Source organism: Pongo pygmaeus, chromosome 19, assembly GCF_028885625.2.
Source record: "Pongo pygmaeus isolate AG05252 chromosome 19, NHGRI_mPonPyg2-v2.0_pri, whole genome shotgun sequence".
NCBI lineage: Eukaryota > Metazoa > Chordata > Mammalia > Primates > Hominidae > Pongo > Pongo pygmaeus.
Genome location: NC_072392.2, coordinates 4,842,740 through 4,868,805, shown reverse-complemented (window position 1 = coordinate 4,868,805; position 26,066 = coordinate 4,842,740). Strand labels below are relative to the sequence as shown.

Genomic DNA, 26,066 nt, shown 5'->3' with positions numbered 1-26,066 from the left:
ATTTGTGAACCTGAACAAGAAACTGACAGCAGTAAAAGAAACACAGACCAGGCTGGGCGTAGTGGCTCAAGCCTGTAATCCCAGCACTTTTGGGAGGCCGAGGGGGAGAGATCACCTGAGGTCAGGAGTTAAAGATCAGCCTGACCAGCATGGAGAAATCCCATCTCTACTAAAAATACAAAATTAGCCGGGCGTGGTGGTGCATGCCTGTAATCCCAGCTACTTGGGAGGCTGAGGCAGGAGAATCACTTGAACCCGGGAGGCGGAGGTTGTGGTGAGCCAAGATCACACCATCGCACTCCAGCCTGGGCAACAAGAGCAAAACTCCAAAAAAAAAGAGAGAAAGAGGCCGGGTGTGGTGGCTCACACCTATAATCCCAGCACTTTGGGAGGACGAGGCAGGCGGATCACGAGGTCAGGAAATCAAGACCATCCTGACTAACACGGTGAAACCCCGTCTATACTAAAAATGCAAAAAAATTAGCCGGGCGTGGTGGTGGGCGCCTGTAGTCCCAGCTCCTCGGGAGGTTGAGGCAGGAGAATCACTTGAACCCAGAGGCAGCGGTTGCAGTGAGCCGGGATCGCGCCATTGCATTCCAGCCTGGGTGACAAAAGCGAAACTCTGTCTCAAAAATTAAAAAAAAAAAAAAAAGAAAGAAAAAGAAAGTGAAGGGGAGAAAAGCATCTGTAAAAGCCCAAGGGTGGCAGGATGAGAGCTCAAGTTTCCCTGTGCACCCGGGGATGCACGCTCCCCTGGAGGACCAGGGAGGCGCCCTCGTCCTCTTAGGGCCACTCTAGGTGAGGAGAAGGAACCATCTATTGTCCTAGAAAGGCCGATCCTCTCTAGGCTTCCAAATCGATGGTGAGCTGGAAGAGTGGCGATGCGGCTCGTCTTCAGAGTGCTTTCTTGTGCTGTCATTGTCCTCCAGAGAAGAGGTTGGGGGCTGTGCGAGATGGGACAATGACCACCCAGGGTAGGCCCATGTCATAGTATGGCAGTGCCCAGGCCTTAAAATCTTTTTTTTTTTTTTTTTTTTTTTTTTTTTGAGATGGAGTCTCGCTCTTGTTTCCCAGGCTGGAGTACAGTGGCGCGATCTTGGCTCACCGCAACCTCCACTTCCCGGGGGTTCAAGCGATTCTCCTGCCTCAGCCTCCTGAGTAGCTGGGATTACAGGCATGCGCCACCACGCCCGGCTAATTTTGTATTTTTGTTAGAGACGGGGTTTCTTCATGTTGGTCAAGCTGTTCTCGAACTCCCGACCTCAGGTGATCCACCCGCCTCGGCCTCCCAAAGTGCTGGGATTACAGGCGTGAGCCACCACGCCCGGCCAAATGCTGAGTTCTTATCATGAGTGATGATGATGAGTTGTGGCTATTTCGAGCTGCTAGAGGCCTGTTTTTTTTGTTTTGTTTTGTTTTTTATTGTAATGCAGGAGGGGAAATGCAGCAGCTTCCATGTTCTTGCTGTCTGGGGATGGTATGAGACGTATTCCTTCCTCAGGGCCTTTGCATATCCTATTCTGTCTTCCTAGAATGCTCTTCCTCCAGAGGCCGTATGTCTCTTTCACCTCTTTTACACTCTACTCAAAAGTCTGCCATCCTATCTAATAGTTCAGTGTCCTACCTCCCTCCATTCACACACTTTATAGCCCCCTTTCTCACTTTATATTTTCTAAACAGTTATCTTTTTTAGTTTTGTTTTTTTTTTGTTTTTGTTGTTTTTGTTTGAGACGGAGTCTCGCTCTGTCACCTGAACTGGAGTGGCCGCTCCTGCAACCTCCACCTCCCGGATTCAAGCGATTCTCCTGCCTCAGCCTCTCAAGTAGCTGGGAATACAGGTATGTGCCACCACATCTAGCTAATTTTTGTATTTTTAGTAGAGACAGGGTTTTGCCATGTTGGCCACACTGGTCTCGAACTCCTGACCTCAGGTGATCCACCTGCCTCAGCCTCCCAAAGTGCTGGGATTACAGACATAAGCCACCATGCCCGGCCCACACTACATATTTTATTTACTTTTAAAATTATTGTTTTGTTTTCTCCTCTGATTGTATAATTCATGAGGGCAGGGATTATTGTCAGGTTTTTTTTTTTCACTGCTCTGTCCCCAGAGCCTAGACCCACACTATCTAGGTACATACAAATATAGAGAATGAGGGCCTACAGTGGTACACAGGACTGTGAAGTAGGTCCCGGGAAAGATACAAAGAGGTGTGAGATGTTACCCTTGCCTAAGAGGAGTTACAGATGAGGTAAAGTCAGTACACTTAGGGGCACCCACCTCAAATGAAAAGTGAAATCTGGCTGGGTGCGGCAGCTCATGCCTGTAATCCCAGAACTTTGGGAGGCCAAGGCAGGTGGATCACCTGAGGTCAGGAGTTCGAGACCAGCCTGGGCAACATGGTGAAGCCCCGTCTCTACTAAAAAATATATATATATACACAAAATTAGCCAGGTGTGGTGGTGCATGCCTGTAATCCCAGCTACTTGGGAGGCTGAGGCATGAGAATTGCTTGAACAGGAGGCGGAGGTTGCAGTGAGCCAAGATCGTGCCACTGCACTCCAGCCTGGGTGAGAGGGAGACTCTGTCTCAAACGAAAAAAAAAAAAGAAAAGAAAAGTGTTATCAGGTGCCAAGCCGAGTGTACCAAATGCAAATGCTGTAAGAGGAAAGAAATCAGTGTGGGCTGAGCAAATGGGAGCTCCAGAATATCTGTTGAATGAACAAGCTGTTAGGACTTGCTGGCTGTAGCTATAATCAAATAAAAGAAGCAAGGAGTCAAAAAGGACACGGTTTGAGCCAGGATGACTGGAAAGTCAGGGTACTACTGGCAGGTGAGAAAGTTGGGTTGGGCAGGGCATATTAGGTTGGAGGCATATTGATATAACTTCTGCTGGGCGTGGTGGCTCACACCTGTAATCCCAGCACTTTGGGAGGCCAAGGCAGGCAGATGACCTGAGGTTGGGAGTTCCAGACCAGCCTGACCAAAAATGGAGAAACCTCGTCTCCACTAAAAATACAAAATTAGCCGGGCGTGGTGGCAGGCGCCTGTAATCCCAGCTACTCGGGAAGCTGAGGCAGGAGAATCACTTGAACCCAGGAGGCAAAGGTTGCGGTGAGCCAAGATCACGCCATTGCACTCCAGCCTGGGCAACAAGAGTGAAACTCCATCTCAAAAAACAAACAAACAAAAACATAGCTTCTGTGTCTCTGGCTCTTGGCCCCACCCATCAGTTTGGACCCACAAATCCAGACAAAGTACTCCCCAGCTATTTGTGCAAACCCCTAAAGGATGTCTTACATGTCCCAGTGAACGAGTCTGGTCATCTGTGGAATGACACCAGCCATCTTCTGCACTTCTTTCTTCTCAGGACTCCTTCCACTGAGTATCAGTTTGTCCCAGCTCCTGGCAACAAATAAATGTCAGCTATTCTTCCTCTGTTCCAAACCTTTCAAAGCTGTAGAGAAACTGTTATTATAGAGTTATAAAATATTAATGCCACAAGAAACTTAAAAATCAGCCAGTCCAAGCCCCTCATTTAGCAGCTGCACAAAATGAGGCACAAAAATCCGGAGACCTCCTCATGGCTTGGTGTAGTGTCCAAACTGAGATCTGACCAGCACTTTGGGAGGCCATGGCAGGAGGATCACTTGAGCCAGGAGTTCCAGACCAGTCTGTGCCACATGGCAAAACCCTTTCTCTACAAAAATTAGCTGATTGGCTGGGCGCGGTGGCTCACACCTGTAATCCCAGCACTTTGGGAGGCTGAGGTGGGCGGATCACCTGAGGTCAGAAGTTTGAGATCAGCCTGGCCAACATGGTGAAACCCCATCTCTACTAAAAATACAAAAACTAGCCAGGCATGGTGACACGTGCCTATAGTCCCAGCTACTCGGGAGGCCGAGGCAGGAGAATCACTTGAACCTGGGAGGAAGAGGTTGCAGTGAGTTGAGATCATACCATTGGATTCTAGCCTCGGCAACAGAGTGAAATCCATCTAAAAAAAAAAAAAAAAGTAGCTAGATATGGTAGTGCACGCCTGTACTCCCAGCTACTTGGGAGGCTGAGGTGGGAGGATTGTCTGAGCCTGGGAGGTCGAGGCAGTGGTGACTAATAATGACACCACCGTACTCCAACCTGGGCAACAGGAGCGAGACTCAGTCTCAAAAAAAAAAAAAAGAATCTAGTCCTGTTGCACTTTATTCACTTGGCTTATAGGTGTTACTTTGTCTTTCATTTTCTTTTCTTTTTTTCTTTTTTTGAGACTGAGTCTCACTCTTGTCGCCCAGGCCAGAGTGCAATGGCGCGATCTCAGCTCACTGCAGCTTCTGCCTCCCTGATTCAAGCGATTCTTTTTTTGTTGAGATGGCAGTTTCACTCTTTTTGCCCAGGCTGGAGTGCAATGGCACGATCTTGGCTCACTGCAACCTCCGCCTCCCGGGTTCAAGCGATTCTCCTGCCTCAGCCTCCCGAGTAGCTGGGGTTACAGGTGCCCGCCACCACGCCCGGCTAATTTTTGTATTTTTAGTAGAGACAGGGTTTCACCATGTTGGCCAGACTGGTCCCGAACTCCTGAGCTCAGGTAAGCGACCCGCCTCGGCCTCCCAAAGTGCTGGGGATTACAGGCCTGAGCCACTGTGCCTGGCCTATCTTTCATTTTCGAAGCTTGTTTTTGAGTGGTGGCATGGAGTACACCCCTGTACTGCTAATGCAAAGGAATATTAGAATCACTATTTGTGAAAGAAGCTTGGCAGTCTGTCACAAGAGCCTCAACTATGTCGTACAGTTTTCACCCAATAATTCTATTTCAAGAGACTTATCCAGGAAAAAAAAAAAAAGACCAAAATAAGAAAAGCTTTGTAATGAGCCCTTGTTGCTTTTACCTACCCAGTGCCTCTGTTCCTCTTCTGGTAACTGAATTCCTCCTTCATCTACCAATTTATAGCAGCAGGGTTTGAGATTCTTTCACTGAATTCCAACCAATCAAATTATCTGAAAAGTATTATTTTTCTTTTTTCAGACAGGGTCTCGCTCTTTCACCCAGGCTGGAGCACTGTGGTGTGACCTTGGTTCACTGAAGCCTCAACCTCCTGGGCTCAAGGGATCCTCCCACCTCAGCCTCCTGAGTAGCTGGGACTACAGGTGCACACCAGCGTGCCCAACTAAATTTGATTTTTTGTAGAGATGGGGTTTCGCCATGTTGCTTGGGCTGGTCTCGAACTCCTGGGCTCCTGCGATCCACCCACCTCATCCTCCCAGAGTGCTGGGACTACAGGCATGGGTTATTGCGCCTGGCCTGTAAAATATTCTTTTCTTTTCAACTTGACAAATGGTATCCTACTGATGTCTTAATTTGCCTTTCTTTGATATATACAGTCAGGGAGAGCATCTTTTCCATATGTCTATTGGCCATGTGTATTTCCCATGAAATATTTCATACCACCCCCCTCACCATTTTACAGTATGATCTTTATCAATGTCACAGTGATAGGATATGTCTCTAACCTGTATCTATTATTTTCTTTCTTTCCTTTTTTTTTTTGTTTGATACAGAGTTTTCCTCTTGTTGTCCAGTCTGGAATGCAATGACACGATCTCGGCTCACTGCAATCTCTGCCTCCTGGGTTCAAGCAATTCTCCTGCCTCAGCCTCCCAAGTAGCTGGGATTACAGGCATGTGCCACCATGCCCGGCTAATTTTGTATTTTTAGTAGAGACAGGGTTTCGCCATGTTGGTCAGGCTGGTCTCGAACTCCTGACCTCAGGTGACCCACCCCCACCCCCAGCCTCCCAAAGTGCTGGGATTACAGGCACGAACTACTGTGCCTGGGATTAACCTGCATCTTTTCACTTATTAACTTGTCTGTGCTTACTGGAGTGGCACTCTGAGCTGAGCCTGGATAGGTGAGACTTTCTGTTTCTAGAGGTTTGCCTATTCTATATAGTTCATATAAACAGGATCATACAATATGTTGGAATTGCATCTTTATGTCTCTTTTCAATAGTTCAATGGCACAATCTCAAAAACAGTCTAACTTCTGAACTTTCGCATACTGTTTGTTTGTGTTCTTCACATCTGGATTTGGCATTCCCACGCTGGAATGCTGTTTGGGGGGATGACACGCAATCTTCTCTCAGTCTCCATGGTTATTGCTCTGAACTCACCGCCCAGCTGTAGGGCAGTGCTTGCATGTGATCATGATAAACTGCAATATGCATTCAACTGAAATAGACAACCAGCTTAAGGATGCACAGTGAAGCTGTGGTTTTTTTTTTTTTTTTTTTTTGAGACAATGTTTTGCTCTTGTCACCCAGGCTGGAGTGCAATGTCAAGATCTCGGCTCAATGCAATCTCCACCTCCCAGGTTCAAGTGATTCCTTGCCTTAGCCTCCTGAATAGCTGGGATTACAGTTGCCTGCCACCACACCAGGCTAATTTTTGTATTTTTAGTAGAGACGGGTTTTCACTGGTCTCGAACTCCTGACCTCAGGTGATTCACCTGCCTCGACCTCCCAAAGTGCTGGAATTACAGGTTTGAGCCACCACACCTGGCCTGCAGTGAAGCTTTCTAAGTCTATCTTTCCTTTCTCCTTTCCTTCCCCACGGCAAGGCTGTCCCAAAGGCAGGAATATGCCCCTCCTCTTGAAGTTCCTCTGATTGTCCAGTCCTCCACGGAAAATCTTATTGTTTATCAGAACAGAAGCAAAATAAATGCCCTTGAAAGGTGACAAGCAACAGCGTGAGGAGGACCTCGCTTGCCCAGGCAGCCTCCTCCAATCCCACCCTTGCCCCACACCAGAACAGAGGATAATTTCAGCGCCCATGCCTGGGAAGACACCCAAAATGAGTGTCTGTAGTTTGTCCCCTCTTTGAAAGAACGCAGGGCTTGAGAAGGCTCACTTTCCCTGCAAGCCTCTGTCTGGTGCCAGATGTAGGCTCTGAAAAGAAGCACAGCTACAACCGGGAGCCTTAACATAGTCAAAGTTTCTATAACAGAAATTATTAGTGGTGTAGGGGAGCAAAAACAGGCAAAGGAATAGCTGCTTTGAGTTTCAGGGTTTCATTGTGGTTAATAGACAATTGAAATCAAAGAAACATGTTTACTTCTTTTTTCTTTTTCTTTTTTTTTTTTTTTTTTAACAGGATGTTGCTCAGACCCGAGTGCAGTGGTGTGATCTGGGCTCACTGAGGCCTCCAAACTCCTAGGCTCCAGGCTGGGGTGCTGTGGTGCGATCTTGGCTCACCGTAACCTCCACCCTGGGGCTCAAGCGATTCTCCTGCTTCAGCCTCCTGAGTAGCTGGGACTATAGGCACACACCACCACACCTGGCTATTTTTTTTTTTTTTTTTTTTTTTTTTGAGACAGAGTCTTCATCTGTCACCATTCTGGAGTGCAGTGGCGTGATCTTGGCTCACTGTAACCTCTGCCTCCTGGGTTCAAGCCATTCTCCTGGCTCAGGCTCCCGAGTAGCTGGGATTACAGGTGCCCACCACCACACCCAACTAATTTTTGTATTTTTAGTAGAGACAGGGTTTCACCATGTTGGTCAGGATGGTCTCAATCTCCTGACCTCGTGATCTGCCCGCCTCGGCCTCCCAAAGTGCTGGGATTACAGGCGTGAGCCACCGCTCCTGGCATTTTTTTTCTGTAGAGATGGGGTTTTGCCATGTTGCCCAGGCTGGCCTCAAACTGCTGGGCTCAAAGCAATCCTCCCTCGTTGGCCTCTCAAAGTTCTTGGATTATAGCATGAGCCACCATGCCCAGTGGAAATCCGTGTGGAACATGTTTGTTTTCCCGCCACTGGGTTGTAGCCCAGCTTTCACTCCACTATTTGTGTTATTTCACCACCTCCCACTTCCGCACCTCAGTCTCTTTCATCCTAAGAAAATCCACCTCACCCTGTGGAATTAAAAACATTTAAACCAGCCAGGCACGGTGACTCACGCCTGTAATCCCAGCACTTTGGGAGGCAGAGGCAGGTGGATCACCTGAGGTCAGGAGTTCAAGACCAGCCTGACCAACATGGTGAAACCCCGTCTCTACTAAAAATACAAAAATTATCTGGGCATGGTGGTGGGCGCCTGTAATCCCAGCTACTCGGGAGGCTGAAGCAGGAGAATCGCTTGACCCCAGGAGGCGGATGTTGCAGTGAGCCAAAATCGTACCATTGCACTCCAGCCTGGATGACAAGAGCAAGACTCCATCTAAAAACAAAACAAAACACAAAACAAAAAAAAACCCTTAAACCAAATAATTTGGATGCAGATTGAAATGGTTAGAAAATGTGGCCAGGCACGGTGGCTCACCCCTGTAATCCCAGCAGTTTGGGAGGCCGAGGCAGGCGGATCACCTGAGGTCAGGAGTTCAAGACCATCCTGGCCAACATGGTAAAACCCCATCTCTACTAAAAATACAAAAATTGGCCAGGCGTGGTGGTGTGCGCCTGTAATCCCAGTTACTTGGGAGGCTGAGGCAGGAAAATCGATTGAACCCAGGAGGTGGAGGTTGCAGTGAGCCAAGATCGCGCCACTGCACTCCAGCCTGGGCAACAAGAGCAAGACAACGTCTCAGGAAAAAAAAAAAAAAAAAAAGAAAGAAAAGAAATGGTTAGAGAATGCAAGGCCCTGGGTTAGTCATTAGCCTTTGTTTTTCAGAAGGACAAGAAATAAGGTGGGGAAATTTTTACATACCAGTGGCCATAAAATTTAAGTTAAATCTTGACTTATTCTGTATCTTGGCCTGCTAAAACTGGGTTTCAGTTTCTTTTGGTTTCCTATAAGGGGCAAGGAGCTTTTCCTTCCTCTTAGAAAGATCATTTTCATAATTGTGAGAATTGTCACTTTGCAACCTTGAAACCTTGAGTCTGATCATGTTTATTACTAGAATCTACATCTGTTTGAGGGTTTGTTGTGGAAAACTGTCTTTGTTCCAGGAAGTCATAAACCACCACATTGATCCTAAGATGCTGACTTCACTCCTGGACTGAATCGTTACTAACCCCAGTGGCATTACTATTCTAGCTCTAATTAACTCTACCAATATCAAAACCTCTGAGGGTCCTCTGAAAATCAGGAAGCTATCTAAAGGCATTCCTTCTTGTAAAACACACACACACACACACCCCCCACATCAATTAATAAGTAAATCTAGACTGGGTGCCATGGCTCATGGCTGTAATCCTAGCACTTTGGGAGGCCGAGACAGGATTGCTTGAGCCCAGGAGTTCGAAACAAGCCTGGGCAACATAGAGACCTCGTCTCTACAAATACTTTAAAAATTAGCCGGGAGTGGTGGCACATGCCTGTGGTCCCAGCTACTTGGAAGGCTGAGGCGGGAGGATCACTTGAGCCCAGGAGGTCGAGGCTGTAGTGAACCGTGGTTGTGCCACTGCACTCCAACCTGGGTGACAGAGTGAGACCCTGTCTCAAAAGTAAATCTACACTCTACTTTTTTTATTTTACTGTATTTTTTTAATTTATTTATTTTAGATGGAGTCTTGCTCTGTTGCCCAGACTGGAGTGCAGTGGCGCGATCTCTGCTCACTGCAACCTCCGCCTCCCGGGTTCACGCCATTCTCCTGCCTCAGCCTCCCGATTAGCTGGGACTACAGGCGCCCGCCACCAGGCCTGGCTAATTTTTTTTGTATTTTTAGTAGAGACGGGGTTTCACCATGTCAGCCACGATGGTCTCGATCTCCTGACCTCGTGATCCACCAGCCTCAGCCTCCCGAAGTTCTGGGATTACAGGTGTGAGCCACCACACCTGGCCAATCTACACTCTCCTTTAAACTGCAGACCCAAACCAAGTAATCCACACAAATATCTAGGACAAGAAAAGCTCCCTGGGAGGGTTTCACCACTAATCAGTAGATTGGTCAGAGCAGATTTGGAGGTCGAGGAAGAAACCCCTCGGGGAGGGGAAATATCTCATTCCCCCACAGTGTTTCAGTAGCAGGGACAGCTTCACAGCTCTGACACATTTTTTTCTTTTAGACAGAGTCTCACTGTGTCATCCAGGCTGGAGTGCAGTGGCGCAATCTCGGCTCACTGCAACCTCCGCCTCCCGGGTTCAACAATTCTCGTGCCTCAGCCTCCCGGGTAGCTGGGATTACAGGTGCCCTCCACCATGCCTGGCTAATTTTTGTATTTTTAGTAGAGATGGGTTTTCACCATGTTGGCCAGGCTGGTCTTGAACTCCTGACCTAATAATCCACCCGCCTAGGCCTCCCAAAGTGCTGGGATTACAAGTGTGAGCCGACAGCTCTGACACGTTTTGAAGGAGGAAGGGCCTAGGAGCTAACACTGACAGTGCTTACCATGTGCCAGGCATGGGGCCAGGTGCCCATCGATGCCTCAGCACAGCCTCATGAAGTTGGCACCATTATGTCCCTATTACTGTTGGGGACATTTCAGCACAGAAAGCTTAAGTGACTTCCCAAAGTCACACAGCTAGCGGGTGACTCAGAGTCCATGCCTTTGGCCCCTGCAGTTTACTGATAAGAGGGAGCCATTCTTTTGGTCAACAAATATTTGAGCCAGGCGCGGTGGCTCACACCTGTAATCCCAGCACTTTGGGAGGCTGAGGCGGGCGGATCACTTGAGGTCAGGAGTTCAAGACCAGCCTGGCAACATGGTGAAACCCCGTCTCCACTAAAAAAATACAAAAATTAGCCGGGCATGGTGGCTCATACCTGTAATCCCAGCTACTTGGGAGGCTGAGGCACAAGAATTGCTTGAACCCAGGAGGCAGAGGTTGTAGTGAGCTGGGAGCATGCCACTGCATTCCAGCCTGGGCGATAGAGTGAGACTCAAAGTCTAAAAAAAAAACAAACAAAAAAAACCCACAAATATTTGAACATCTACCATAAGTCAGGCAATAAGGAAGCTACATAAACCAATACGGCCTTTGCTTTTGAGAGGGGGTATGTAATAGGGGTAAATTACTAGTGGAAAACAAGATAAGCACATAAGTAAAGAGTAAAGCAGGATAAGATTCAGCTTCCTAAGAAGGGAACATAAATTTTTCTTTTTTCTTTTTTTTTTTTTTTTTTGAGACCGCATCTTGCTCTGTCGCCCAGGCAGGAGTGCAGAGGCACTACGTCGGCTCAAGGCAACCCCTGCCTTCCGGGTTCAAGAGATTCTCCTGCCTCAGCCTCTCGAGTAGCTGAGATTACAGGCGCATGCCACCATGCCCGGCTAATTTTTGTATTTTTTTTAGTAGAGACAGGGTTCGTCATGTTGGCCAGACTGGTCTCAAACTCCTGAACTCAGGTGATCCACCCACCTCGGCCTCCCAAAGTGCTGGGATTACAGGTATGAGCCACCATGCCCGGCCAGTAAATTTTTTCTGTGGGAGTTCAGAGGAGAGAAGAGAAGCCCTCAGCCTACACCTGGTGAGGAAGATGAAGAGGCTTCAGTCAGGAGGTGGAAGCTGAGCTGGATCTTAAGGAAGGGCAGTTTATTGGCCAGGAGATGCTTGGGGAAGGACAGAAGTCACCTTATGCTCAGAAAAAGATGTGACATCTTGGGGAGACCCATTTGACCCAAGGGTTCTCGTCACGGTCTAAAGTGAATTGAAGGCGAGAGGTCAGGTGGAACAGAGCATGAACCAAGACCCAGGTCTCCTGGTGCCCAGTCTCAGGCTCCTTTCACTACTCCTCACTGCCTCATCACCCGTAACATTCCCCTGTTTAGGCTGTGGGCTCCTGATCTTAGTCACAACTGCCCCGAGGCTCAAGGACTTCAGCTCTGAGGTGAAAGGTTTGGTTGCTTTCAAATTCCTTCCCAGGCTCCTGCGTCCAACTCGAGGTAGACTTCCAGCTCTGGCCACCTGCCAAGAAGCTAAGGGTGACTTCAGGCAAGCCACAGCCTCAGTTTCCTCATTTGTACTGCTCTTCTGGCATCTATCACACCCACCCTGATGGAATCATGTTACGAGATCATGCTGCCTTCTCTCTCCTACTAGGCTGCAATCCCTATTAGAGGAAAATCTGGGTCGGACTAAAAGGGTGAATAAGGTTCAATCCCTAAAGGCAAGGAGTCCAGGGTCAAGGAATCACATGACAAGCACAAAATCTATAATTTCATGATCACGTGGTAAGTGTGGTGAAAAGGTAAGCTTAAGAAGAAAAGGGGGCTGGGCGCAGTGGCTCACACCTGTAATCCCAGCACTTTGGGAGGCCAAGGCAGGAGTGTTGCTTCATCTCAGGAGTTTAAGACCAGCCTGGACCACATAGTGAGACCCTGTCTCTACCAAAAAATAAAAATTTAAAAAAAATCACCAGTGTAGTGGCATGTACCTGTAGCCCCAGCTACTGAAGAGGCTGAGGTGGGAGGACTGCTTGAGCCCTGGGGATCAAGGCTGCAGTGAGCTGTGATCACACCACTGCACTATAGCCTGGGCAACAGAGCAAGACCCTGTAGAAAGAAAGGAAAGGTGGCCGGGCACGGTGGCTCACGCCTGTAATCCCAGCACTTTGGGAGGCCGTAGGTGGGCGGATCACCTGAGGTCGGGAGTTCAAGACCAGCCTGACCAATACGGAGAAACCTCGTCTCTACTAAAAATTCAAAATTAGCGAGGTGTGGTGGCGCACACCTGTAATCCCAGCTACTCGGGAGGCTGAGGCAGGAGAATCGCTTGAACCTGGGAGGCAGAGGTTGTGGTGAGCCAAGATGGCGCCATTGCACTCCAGCCTGGGCAACAAGAGCAAGACTCCATGACAAAAAAAGTAATAATGATAATAAAGAAAAATAAAGAGAGAAAGGGAAGGAAAGAAGGGAAGGAGATACTTAACCCAGTCTGAGAGAGTCAAGGCCTCCTGAGGCTACAGCAGCTAAGCTGAGACTCACTGTTGAGTAGGAGCCAGCCAGTAGATGGGGGCTGTGAGGTGTGGAGGATCTTCCAGGAAGAGGAAAGGCACAAAGTTAGGACACAGTGTGGGGTCTGCAGAGAACCATAAGCAATTTGTTGGGAGGCTGAGAGTGCTAGAAAGGAGGTAGGAGAGGAAGGACAGGGCCAGGCCTTGTAGGATTTTACTTATGTATATTATATGCCTTTGTGTCATCCAAATACATAACAAAATGCATTCTATATAAAATGAATACAATGATTGGCTGGGGCGGTGGCTCACACCTGTAATGCTAACACTTTGGGAGGCTGAGGCGGGTGAATCACCTGAGGCCAGGAGTTTGAGACCAGCCTGGCCAACATGGTGAAACCCCGTCTCTACTAAAAATACAAAAATTAGCTAGGCGAGGTGGTGGGTGCTTGTAATCCCAGCTACTTGGGAGGCTGAGACAGGAGAATCACCTGAACCCGGGAGGCAGAGGTTGCAGTGAGCTGAGATTGCACCACTGCACTCCAGCCTGGACGACAGAGCGAGACTCCGTCTCAAGAAAAAAAAAAAAAGAATACAATGAGATGATGGATTAAATGTTCTCTAAAGTTCCTTCCAGCCCTTGAAAGCCAGTGTTGCCACTCAAGGCCCCTCTGAGATTTGAGTTCCAAATATTCCCAAGTCTTTAATGGAAGAGTATCAAACCTCATCTGTGGGCTTATCTCACAAAATGTTTGCTCTGTAGAGGTATCTGTTCGAGCAGGAGACAAGGCAATGTTAAATTCACCCTAAAGGTTTAAGTTGTACCAGTTGGCTGGGTTTTCTCTGCCCCCCAGGTGAGTTGTCAAAACCAGGCCAGGCCCAGAGACAGTCATGCTGGAGGGGTAAGAACTATGGCCTTTTGCCAGGCGCAGTGGCTCACACCTATAATCCCAGCACTTTGGGAGGCCGGGGGGCGGTGGGGGGGGTGGCGATCACCTGAGGTCGGGAGTTCAAGACCAGCCTGGCCAACATGGAGAAACCCTGTCTCTACAAAAAAAAAAAAAAAAAAAAAAAAAAATTAGCCAGGCGTGGTGGCGCATGCCTGTAATCCCAGCTACTCAGGAGGCTGAGGTAGGAGAATCACTTGAACCCAGGATGCGGAGGTTGTGGTGAGCTGAGATCGCGCCATTGCACTCCAGCCTGGGAAACAAAAGTGAAACTCCGTCTCAAAAAAGAAAAAAAAAAAAGAAAAAGGACTATGACCTTTTGACCCACAGGGAAGGGTTCAAGATCCAGGAGGGGCCAGATTGAAGCCAGAAGGAATAAGATAAGGATTCAGACTGATTGGGCTTACCTCCTCCTCTGAGCTCTGAGGCCAGGTGTTCCTGAGATAGAGGAGAGGGTGGAGAGCTGCCGCCGGAGCAGAAGGCAAAGGAAGACAGCACATTCCTCTGTGGTGAGCTTTCTCTACACAGACACGGGAAGTGAAATGGGGGTTCAACAGGAAGTCAGCAGGAAGAGTTTATCCCCTGCACAACAGTTCATGAATGAAGGGCCTTCAAGTGCTTACTGTAAGGCCAGCCCCATGTCCCAGAAGGCTGCGGGCATTGTATGCGCCCTCTCCCTATCCATCCCCAACATGAGAATGCTAAATGCTGCAGTGAGGTCTTCAGAATAGGAGCCCTAACCATTGTCTAGGATTCCAGGTACTTTCTGGGTAAGGAAATTAGGGGCAGTGAAAAATTGGAAGTTGGATGGCTGGGCATGGTAGCTTACGTCTGTAATACCAGCACTTTGAGAGGCTGAGGCAGGAGGATTGCTTGAGCCTAGAAGTTTGAGACCAGTCTGGGAAACATAGTGAGAACCTATCCTTAAAAATGGGCCGGGCGCAGTGGCTCATACCTGTAATCCCAGCACTTTGGGAGGCCAAGGCAGGTGGATCACTTGAGGTCAGGAGTTCAAGACCAGCCTGACCAACATAGTGAAACCCATCTCTACTAAAAACAAAAATTTGGGGGGCATGGTGGCTCATGCCTGTAATCCCAGAACTTTGAGGCCAAGGCGGGTGGATCACCTGAGGTCAGGAGTTTGAGACCAGCCTGGCCAACATGATAAAATCTTGTCTCTACTAAAAATACAAAAAATTAGCTGGGCAGGGTGGCAGGTGCCTGTAATCCCAGCTACTCAGGAGGCTGAGGCAGGAGAATCACTTGAACCCAGGAAGCGGAGGTTGCAGTGAGCCGAGATTGCACCATTGCACTCCAGCCTGGGCAATAAGAGTGAAACTCTGTCTCGGAAAAACAAAACAAAACAAAGAAACAAAAAAAACACAAAAATTCGCTGGGCATGGTGGTGTGCACCTGTAGTCCCAGCTACTTGGGAGGCTGAGATGGGAGAATCACTTGGGAGGCAGAGGTTGCAGTGAGCCAAGATTGCACCACTGCACTTGAACCTGGGCAACAGGGCAAGTCTCCATCTCAAAATAAATAAATAAATAAATAAATAAATAAATAAATAAAAATAAAAGTAAAAAATTAGCCAGGCGTGGTGGCTGGCACATGCCTATGGTCCCGGCTACTTGGGAGGTCAAAGCTGGAGGACCACTTGGAGCCCAGGAGTTCAAGGCTACAGCAAGCTATGATCTTGCCACTGGACTCCAGCCTGGGCGACAAAGTGAGACCCTGTCTCAAAAATAACAACAGGCCGGGTGGGGTGGCTCACGCCTGTAATCCCAGCGCTTTGGGAGGCCGAGGCGGGTGGATCACGAGGTCAGGAGATTGAGACCATCCTGGCTAACACGGTGAAATCCGGTCTCTACTAAAAATACAAAAAATTAGCCAGGCGTGGTGGCGGGCGCCTGTAGTCCCAGCTACTCGGGAGGTTGAGGCAGGAGAATGGCGTGAACCCAGGAGGCAGAGCTTGCAATGAGCCAAGATCGCGCCACTGCACTCGAGCCTGGGCGACAGAGCGAGACTCCGTCTCAATAAATAAATAAATAACAACAACAAAAACAACAAAATTGGAGGTTGGAAACTTGGAAAACCCTTACCACTGCCCCTCCTGCCCATGTGCACTGGCTGTTATGAGTGAGCATGAGGGCTCATCCTCTTGCCTGCTGAAGGAGGACAGCCTATGCCTCTCCCCTCAAACTCAGCCCCTAAGAAAAGCTATTCTTTCATAGGTTGTCAAGACTTGGAAAAGGAAGGAATGGGCGCGGTGGCTCATGCCTGTAATCTCAGCACTTTGGGAGGCTGAGGCAGGTGGATCACCTGAGGTCAGGAGTTCAAGACCAGCCTGACCAACAAGGTGAAACCCCATCTCTACTAAAAATACAAAACATTAGCTGGGCATGGTGGTGCACATCTGTAATCCCAGTTACTTGGGAGGCTGAGGCAGGAGAATCGGTTGAACCCAGGAGGTGGAGTTTGCAGTGAGCCAAGATGGCACCATTGCACTCCAGCCTGGGCAACAGAGCAGGACTCCATCTCAAAAAATAAAAAATAAAATCTTAAAATAAAATAAATACAGAAATTAGCCAGGCAAGGTGGCAGGCACCTGTAATCGCAGCTATTCTGGAGGCTGAGGCAGGAGAATCGCTTGAGCCTGGGAGGTGGAGGTTGCAGTGAGCCAAGATCGCACTGAGACTCCACCTCAAAAAAAAAAAAAAAAAGTGCTATTCGGTGCTAGAGGGTTATGATAGGTTTATGGTGAACTGAACTGCCAAGTAACAGCCTTAGGGCTGTGTGGCCACAATACGGTACCCAGGTAGTCCATCTACCAAGGAGCAGAGGGATCTTCCAGGTGAGGATTCTGCACCTTGGCGAGTTAGACCTTTGGTCCCCTTGGTTATTCCCCGTGCCCCTGACCCCATGGCCATCCCTTGCTCTTTTCTGAAAATTCAGGGAGAAGCTAAGGTTTGAGGCACGTAGTGTCGAAACCACAATGACAGATCTTATCATTTGCATTAGTCCTCTCACCCCACGCAAGAACAAATTTGGACTAGGAACGGTGGTTCATGCCTATAATCCTAACACTTTGGGAGGCCGAGGTGGGAGGATTGCTTGAGCCCAGGAGTTTGGGACCAGCCTGTGCTAATTTAAAAATTAGCCAGGTGTGGTGGTGCACACCTGTGGTCCCAGCTACTCAGGAAGCTGAGCTGGGTGGATCACTTGAGCCTGGGAGTTTAAGGCTGCAGTGAGATGTGATGACACCACTGCACTCCAGCCTGGGTGACAGAGCAGGACCCTGTCTCAAAAAAAAAGAGAAGGAAAAGAACAAATTTGATCTAGGGACCCGACAGTGCTCAGTGATGTTCTCCTTCATTAAGTAATGTTCTTCCACTTTCTACTTCAAGTATTCATCCCTCAGTGGGGCCCACACACAAGGCACTTTTGTAATCCTACACTTCACAACCACCCCAGGGACACATCCAACAATGACCGTTCACCATTTACAGCCTGCTCCTTGACTCCCTCCATGTGGGTCTCGCCTCTCCTGTTGCGGCCTCTCTAGCATTCTGCCTTTCTTTAGTTGGAGCTCTATTTCTAAGGACATTGTGATCTCTTTTGTCCCAAAGTCATTCCAAGAGAAGCATCTGCACTTTATAATTTTTCTTTCCCTCTTCACAAGGTCCCTAACATATAGGGAACTATTGTCTATACATTGTCAATTACTGACTGGGCATGGTGGCTCATGCCTGTAATCCCAACAGTTTGGGAGGCCAAGGCAGGCGGATCACCTGAGGTCAGGACTTCGAGACCAGCCTGGCCAACATGGTGAAACCCCATCTTTACTAAAAATACAAAAATTAGCCAGGCTTGGTGGCAGGTGCCTGTAACCCCAGCTACTCGGGAGGCTGAGGCAGGGGAATCACTTGAACCCAGGAGGCGGATGTTGTGGTGAGCCGAGATCACACACTGCACTCCAGCCTGGGTGGCAGAGTGAGAAATTGTCAATTACTGATTTGCAGATAGGCAGTGGCAGGGTGTTTGGCCAAGGGATGAGGTGATCACCTACCTTAAGGGGACAGTTCCTGCAGTTAGACCGTGACCAACACTGAAATCCTGGCTCTGCTCCCTACCTGTGGAAGGTTGGACAAGGACTGAATCTTTCTTTTTTTTTTTTTTAGAGACGAAGTCTCTGTTGCCCAGGCTGGAGTGTAGTGGCACAATCTCAGCTCACTGTGACCGCCGCCTCCTGAGTTCTAGTGATTCTCCTGCCTCAGCCTCCCAAGAAGCTGGGACTACAGGCGCGTGCCACCAAGCCCAGCTGATTTTTGTATTTTTAGTAGAGACGGGGTTTCACCGTGTTGGCCAGGCTGGTCTCAAAGTCCTGACCTCAGGTGATCCACCCGCCTCAGCCTCCCACACTGCTAGGATTACAGGCATGAGTCACCGCGCCCAGCTGACTGAATCTTTATGTGCCTCGGTTTCCAGTTTCTTTACTTTAAATGGAGTATTGATAATAGCCACTCCATTGGACTTTTGGGAGGATTGTTTGTTAATATTTTTTAAATATTTATGCCAGTACCTGGCATATAACAAGAAAAGTGTTGGATAGGCCTGGCGCGGTGGCTCATGCCTGTAATGTCAGCACTTTGGGAGGCCGAGGTGGGCGGATCACGAGGTCAGAAGATCGAGACCATCCTGGCTAACTCGGTGAAACCCTGTCTCTACTAAAAAATACAAAAAAATTAGCCAGGTGTGGTGGCGGGCGCCTGTAGTCCCAGCTACTCAGGAGGCTGAGGCAGGAGAATGGCGTGAACCCAGGAGGCGGAGCTTGCAGTGAGCCGAGATCGCGCCACTGCACTCCAGTCTGGGCGACAGAGCGAGAGTCCGTCTCAAAAAAAAAAAAGTGCTGGATAAATGGTGTCTTTTCTCATCCTCTTGGAGTATTAGAAACATCATTGTTTGGTATTACTGTGGGAAACTAAATGTGAGGCTATTTCTGTCTGGTTGAGCCTTTCCCTAAGCAGTGAGGGCAAGCTTGGTCGCACATCAGAGTCACCTAGGAAGCTTTCAAAATTTATTTTACTATTTTTTTTTTAAGAGACAGGGTCTCCTTCTGTTGCCCAGGCTGGAGTGCAGTGGCATAATCATGGCTTGCTGCAGCCTCAAATTCCTGGGCTCAAGGGATCCTCTCACCTCAGGCTCCTGAGTAGCTGGAATTACAGGCACACACCACTGTGTCAGGCTCGTGTTTTTTGAAACACAGATTTTAGGCCGGGCGCAGTGGCTCACACATGTAATCCCAGCACTTTAGGAGGCTGAGGTGGGCAGATCACTTGAGGTCAGGAGTTCAAGACCAGCCTAGCCAACATGGTGAAACCCCGTCTCTACTAAAAATACAAAAAATTAGCCGGGCATGGTGGCAAGCAACTGTAGTCCCAGCTACTCGGGAGGCTGAAGCAGGAGAAAGGCGTGAACCCGGGAGGCGGAGCTTGCAGTGAGCCGAGATTGCACCACTGCACTCCAGCCTGGGCGACACACTGAGACTCCGTCTCAAAAAAAAAAAAAAAAAAAGGAAGAAAGAAAGAAACAGATTTTAGGGTATTATTGGAAGAAAGAAAGAAACAGGTTTTAGGGTATTATTGGTTTATTTATTCAACAACAATTTGAGCATGTCCTATGTGGTATAATGATCACTGAGAATAGGGTAGGTAGTGAAATAGACAAAGTGCCTCCTCTGCGCAAATGTACATCCTAGTGAGGGAGACAGACCAGCAGACTTTTCCTGTAAATGGCCAGATAGTAAACATTTTAGGCTTTGAGGGCCACACAGTCTCTGTGGAAAACATTCAGCTCTGCCCTTGTAGCAGGAAAGCAGGTGTAGACAATATGTAAATGAATGGGCTTGGCTGTGTTCTGATAGTATTTTATTTATGGACATTGAAATTTTTTTTTGGTGGGGGGGGGATGCAGTCTCGCTCTGTCGTCCTGACTGGAGTGCAGTGGCACGAGCTCAGCTCACTGCAACCTCCACCTCCCTGGTTCAAGCGATTCTCATATCTCAGCCTCCCGAGTAGCTGGGATTACAGGCGCCTGCCACCATACCCAGCTAATTTGTGTATTTTGTAGTAGAGACGGGGTTCACCATGTTGGCCAGGCTGGTCTTGAACTCCTGATCTCAGGTGATCAGCCCGCCTCGGCCTCCCAAAGTGTTGGGATTACAGGCGTGAGCCACCGCGCCTGACCTACTGAAATTTAAATTTCACATGCTTTTAGTTTTCACAGGTTAGGAAATACGATTCTTTTGTTTTTCTTCATTTTTTGTTTTGTTTTGGTTTTAGACAGTGTCTCACTGTCACCCAAGCTGGAGTACATTGGCACAATCATGGCTCATTGCAGCCTTGACCTCCTGTGCTCAAGGGATCCTCTTACCTCAGACGCCTGAGTAGCTGGGACTACAGGTATTGATTTTTTTTCCCAACCATTTAAAAATGTAAAAACAGCTGGGCGTGGCGGCATGTGCTTGTAGTCCCAGCTGCTCAGGAGGCTGAGGTGGGAGGATCCTTGAGCCCAGGTATTTGAGGCTGCAGTGAGCTGTGATTGTGCCACTGCACTCCAGCCTGGGTGACAGAGGAAGCCACTTTCTCAAAAATAATAAGAAAAATAAATAAATATGTGAAAACCTGTCTTAGCTAACAGGCCATACAAAAATTGGTAGTAGGTCAGGGTAATCCCTGAGATGGTCAGTGAGTAAACAAGTACAAAATATCATTAAAGGGCCAAACATGGTGGCTCACACCTGTAATCCCAGCACTTTGGGAGGCTGAGGTGGGCGGATCACCTGAGGTCAGAAGTTCGAGACCAGCCTGGCCAATATGGTGAAACCCCATCTCTACGAAAAATACAAAAATTATCTGGGCGTGGTGGCGGGCGTCTGTAATCCCAGCTACTCAGGAGTCTGAGGCAGGAGAATGGCATGAACCTGGAAGGTGGAGCTTGCAGTGAGCCGAGATCGCACCACTGCACTCCAGCCTGGGCGACAGAGCGAGACTCCGTCTCAAAAAAAAAAACAAAAACCCAAAAATTAGCCAGGTGTGCACACCACGTCCAGCTAATTTTTTTTTCAACCATTTAAAAATGTAAAAACAGCTGGCCAGACACGGTGGCTCACACCTGTAATCCCCAACACTTTGGGAGACCAGGGCAGGTGGATCACCTGAGGTCAGGAGTTCAAGACCAGCCTAGCTAACATGGCGAGACCCTGTGTACTAAAAAGACAAAAATTAGCAGGGCATGGTGGTGGGCGCCTGTAATCCCAGCTACTTGGGAGGCTGAGGCAGGAGAATCGCTTGAACCCGGGAGGCAGAGGCTCATGCCATTGCACTCCAGCCTGGGCAACAAGAGCAAAACTCCGTCTCAAAAAAAAAAAAAAGTGTAAAAATAGCTGAGCGTGGCGGTAGCTAGGTGTGGTGCGTCTGTAGTCCCAGCTACTTGGGAGGCTGAGGTAGGAAGATTGCTTGAGCCCAGGAGTTCCAAGCCAGCCTGAGCAACATAGTGAGACCTAGTCTCTACCAAAAAAAAAAAATTAGCTGGACACGGTGATGCTCGCCTGTGGTCCCAGCTACTTGGGGGGGGGGGGGGGTGGGGAGAGGCTGAGGTGGGAGGATCACTTGAGCCTGGGAGGTTGAGGCTGTAGTGAGCCGCGATCGCCACCGCTGCGCTCTAGCCTGGGTGACAGAGCGAGACCCTGTCTCAAAATTAATTAATTAATTAATTTAAATAACAAACAACAAAACCCGAGCCGTGCGGGCTCTGGGCTGGGCCGCCTCCCCGGTGGAGGGGGCTCCCTCTCAGGCTGACCGCCAGCCGCTGGGTCTGGGGACTGCCGGATCTGGAGGCGCGGGGACCCCCGCGCACCTGACGGCTCCCAGGACGCCCCCCTGAGGCAGGCGGGAGGGCAGCACGGAGACGCCCCTCTGGGCAGAGTCCGCCCCAGCCACTCCCCTCTCCAACTCGACCTGCCTCGGCAAGTCCTGAGTGTCGCAAAAGTGCTAGGGTTGCGAGTGGCACCAGAGAGGTCCCCTTGTCCCGGGGTCCATTTGAGGGTGAGCGTGTTGGTGCCGAGCTGTTTTTTTGTTTTGTTTTGCTTTGTGTTTTTGAGACCGAGTCTCGTTCTGTCGCCCAGGCTGGAATGCAGTGGTGTGATCTTGGCTCACTGCAACCTCCACCTTCCGGGTTCAAGTGAATCTCCTGCCTCAGCCTCCTGAGTAGCTGGGATTACAGGCACCCGCCACCACGACCAGCTAATTTTTGTATTTTTAGTAGAGACAGGTTTTCACCATGTTGGCCAGGATGGTCTCAATCTCCTGACCTCAGGCGATCTGCCTGCCTCAGCTTCCCAAAGTGCTGGGATTACAGGTGTGAGCCACTGCACCCAACCAGTGCTGAGCTGTTTTGACAACTCGGACCCCGGGTCCTCTGTGGGTAGGAAAATCAGCTCCCTCTTTGCTCCTCTGGGGCAGCTGCACCTCGGGCCAGCTTCCTGCCTGTCTCCCTGCCAGCACTGCTGGGTCGCCGTCCCCAAACGCACAGCCGGTGCCCTGTGGTAAGTCCTGGCCCCCCCATCTTCCCCGCCCTCCCCCGGCCACCGCTCCCTCCAGTTGCCCTGGTCTTAGCAGTCTGACCGACTTGTCTTCTGACTCCGGTTCTGTCCCACCAGCCTATTACCTGCCAGCCTGTCTGTTTCCTTCCAGCTAGAAGGTCTTCAGTTTCCAGAAAAGCCAAAGCATCTTTGGACCTACGTAGGGAAGGACCTGCCTGTGACCTTTGCCCTGTCCTGGAGGGTCCAGCTTTGGGCTGAATGGCAGCACCCACGCTGGGCCGTCTGGTGCTGACCCACCTGCTGGTGGCCCTTTTTGGCATGGGCTCCTGGGCTGCTGTGAATGGGATCTGGGTAGAGCTGCCTGTCGTGGTAAAAGACCTTCCAGAGGGTGAGTGGGAGGGAGGTACAGGGAAACATGGGGCAGGTATGCCCACAAAGGTGGCCTGTGGCAGCTCTTTGTCCCTTAGCCACTGTGCTCCTGACATGGCATCATTCCTTCCCTGCAGGTTGGAGCCTCCCCTCATACCTCTCTGTGGTTGTGGCGCTGGGAAACCTGGGTCTGCTGGTGGTGACCCTGTGGAGGCAGCTGGCCCCGGGCAAGGGCGAGCAGGTCCCCATCCAGGTGGTACAGGTGCTGAGTGTAGTGGGCACAGCCCTGCTGGCCCCTCTGTGGCACCACGTCGCCCCAGTAGCAGGGCAGCTCCACTCTGTGGCCTTCCTAACTCTGGCCTTGGTGTTGGCAATGGCCTGTTGTACCTCTAACGTCACTTTCCTGCCCTTCCTGAGCCACCTGCCACTCCCTTTCTTACGGTCTTTCTTCCTGGGTCAGGGTCTCAGTGCCCTACTGCCCTGTGTGCTGGCCCTAGTGCAAGGTGTGGGCCGCCTCGAGTGCCCGCCAGCGCCCACCAATGGCACCTTTGGGCCTCCCCTCGACTTCCCTGAGCGTTTTCCTGCCAGCACCTTCTTCTGGGCACTGACTGCCCTTCTGGTCACTTCAGCTGCCGCCTTCCAGGGTCTCCTGTTGCTGTTGCCATCACTACCCTCTGTAACCACAGGGGGCTCAGGGCCTGAACTTCAGTTGGGATCCCCAGGAGCAGAGGAGGAAGAGAAGGAGGAAGAAGAGGCTTTGCCATTGCAGGAGCCACCGAGCCAGGCAGCAGGCACCATCCCTGGCCCAGACCCTGAGGCCCATCAGCTGTTCTCAGCCCATGGTGCCTTCCTGCTGGGCCTGATGGCCTTCACCAGTGCCCTGACCAATGGCGTGCTGCCTTCTGTGCAGAGCTTTTCCTGTTTGCCCTATGGGCGCCTGGCCTACCACCTGGCTGTGGTGCTGGGCAGTGCCGCCAACCCCCTTGCCTGCTTCCTGGCCATGGGCGTGCTGTGCAGGTGCAAAAGGGGCCCCAGGCTTGGTGGGTGGAACTTAAGGTTGGGGTCCAGGTCCCAGAACAGCCAGCCCTGAGTCTCTGCTCATCCTCAACAGGTCCCTGGCAGGGCTGGTTGGTCTTTCTCTGCTGGGCATACTCTTTGGGGCCTATCTGATGGCACTGGCAATCCTGAGCCCCTGCCCACCCCTGGTGGGCACCACTGCAGGGGTGGTCCTTGTGGTGAGCAAGTGGGGACATGAAGTGGGGAGGAGGGTGTCCCCTGGAGCAAGTGCATGTCATGCTCAGTCTGCTGCTGTGTCCTCCCTTGCAGGTGCTGTCGTGGGTGCTGTGTCTGTGTGTGTTCTCATACGTGAAGGTGGCTGCAAGCTCTCTGCTGCATGGTGGGGGTCAGCCGGCATTGCTGGCAGCTGGTGTGGCCATCCAAGTGGGCTCCCTGCTTGGTGCCGGTGCCATGTTCCCTCCCACCAGCATCTACCACGTGTTTCAAAGCAGAAAGGACTGTGTAGACCCCTGTGGCCCCTGAGCCTGGGCAGGTGGGGACCCAACTCCACCCCACCTGTCTTCATCGTGAGGCTGCCGCAGTGCCTGACTACTTGTGGCCCAGGCAGGCTTCCCCCAACACAGGAATGCTCATGGACGCCTGCACACTCCACAGAAGACGCTAGCATGTCAGGCCAGGGTGGGCACCAAAGACCAGGCCCGGAGCCAGGGGACAGGCCGGGGCTGTGGGCTTGGCCCCAGGGCCTGAGATCTTTGTGGGATTTGTGCAATAAAGTGTTTTTATTGAAAACAAACAAACAAAAAAAACTAATGAAAACCTTGTAAGAAATATATAATGAAATCAGGGAACTGGATTAAATAATTTTTCATATATATATAATCTAGTGTGCAATTAGATTTAAATACAGATTGTAGTGCCTTTCTTATCATATCCACAGCTTATCTCTTCTGTGGGTTTTCTTGTCAAAAACCTTTCTTACTCAAGTGAGTCTCTGTCATTTGCTATGGGATTGGCCTTTAAAGACAACGGAGTCTCACTGTTGCCCAGGCTGGAGTACAGTAGTGCGATCTCGGCTCACTGCAAGCTCCGCCTACCGGGTTGAAGCGATTCTCCTGCCTCAGCCTCCTGAGTAGCTGGGATTACAGGTGTGTGCCACCACGACCAGCTAATTTTGTAATTTTAGTAGAGACGGGGGTTTCACCATGTTGGTCAGGCTGGTCTCGAACTCCTGACCTCGTGATCCGCCCGCCTTGGCCTCCCAAAGTGCTGGGATTACAGGCGTGAGCCACCGCGCCCGGTGGAAACATGGATTACTTCAATTTTCTTCCTTCTGCTTTTCTGTATTTGTTAAATTTAAAATAAACCAAACCCTGATCCAAAACCTCCTCTAATAAGGGGGGATTGTTTCCCCTAAGGTCGATCTACCCCCTAGCAAAGTCTCTAAGGCAGAAGAAGCTGCTCAATGAAGGCTTCTCTTCCTTTTCTTTGGAACTCAAGAGCACCCACGAAGGGGAAGAAATGCTAATTCTGAAAGGAGTCAGGTCCTCCCTTCTGAAAAACGAAGATGACAGCTAGTCCCGGGGGAAGAGGAAATCCCCGCAAGGCTCCCGCCCACCTCCGGACCTTCCTCCAGCCCCAGCTCCAGCCACGCGGAATAAAGAAGCCCAAGCCCAATGCCGCGTCACGCCCAGCCAGCCTTCTGCGCGTGCGCCCTCCCGCCTCGGTTTCCCGCCCCCCCCTCCCCGCCTCGGCCCCCCCAACCCGCCCGGGAGACTCACAGGCGCGCACGGCCGCGGGGATCTCCTCGGCCACTCGTTCTCAAGGCTCCGTGAACGCGCAAGCAAAGACGTCCTTCGAGGGAACCTTTTCTCCTCCTGGCGGACAAGAGTGGAACAACAGGGCTTGAGGAGACGTTTTGCCAGGTTGGGGGTGACATCTTTTGAAACTTGACCTCGTTTTTTATTTTGTTTGTTTGTTTGCTTGCTTGAGATGGAGTCTCGCTCTGTTGCCCAGGCTGGAGTGCAATGGTGCAGTCTCGGCTCACTGCAACCTCTGCCTCCTGGGTTCAAGCGATTCTCCTGCCTCAACCTCCCAAGTAGCCGGGATTACAGGTGCCCACCACCATGCCCGTCTAATTTTTGTATTTGTAGTAGAGACGGGCTTTCACCATGTTGGTCAGGCCGGTCTCGAACTCCTGACCTCATGATCCGCCCTCCTCGGCCTCCTAAAGTGCTGGGATTACAGGCGTGAGCCACCATGCCTGAGACCTCACCTCGTTTTGCAAGCACCTCTCTTCTTTCTCAAGGCCTCAT

General features: G+C 50.2%; 1 protein-coding gene across 3 annotated transcripts; it reads left to right on the top strand.

Moving 5' to 3' along the window:
- The first annotated feature begins 955 nt into the window (after nt 1-955).
- On the top strand, nt 956-24,628 carry SLC52A1 (solute carrier family 52 member 1). 3 transcript variants are annotated; one of them, XM_054459422.2, is made up of 6 exons: nt 956-974; nt 22,098-22,371; nt 22,520-22,756; nt 22,875-23,754; nt 23,849-23,972; nt 24,064-24,628. In XM_054459422.2, the coding sequence occupies exons 3-6, from the start codon at nt 22,627-22,629 to the stop codon at nt 24,274-24,276; spliced, it is 1,347 nt and encodes a 448-aa protein (XP_054315397.2). In that variant the 5' UTR covers nt 956-974; nt 22,098-22,371; nt 22,520-22,626; the 3' UTR covers nt 24,277-24,628. The 3 variants fall into 3 exon arrangements, with proteins under 3 accessions (XP_054315397.2, XP_054315395.2, XP_054315398.2); XM_054459420.2 differs by lacking the exon at nt 956-974 and having other exon boundaries at nt 21,474-22,371; XM_054459423.2 differs by lacking the exon at nt 956-974 and having other exon boundaries at nt 21,763-22,371; nt 22,524-22,756.
- The last annotated feature ends 1,438 nt before the right edge of the window (nt 24,629-26,066 follow it).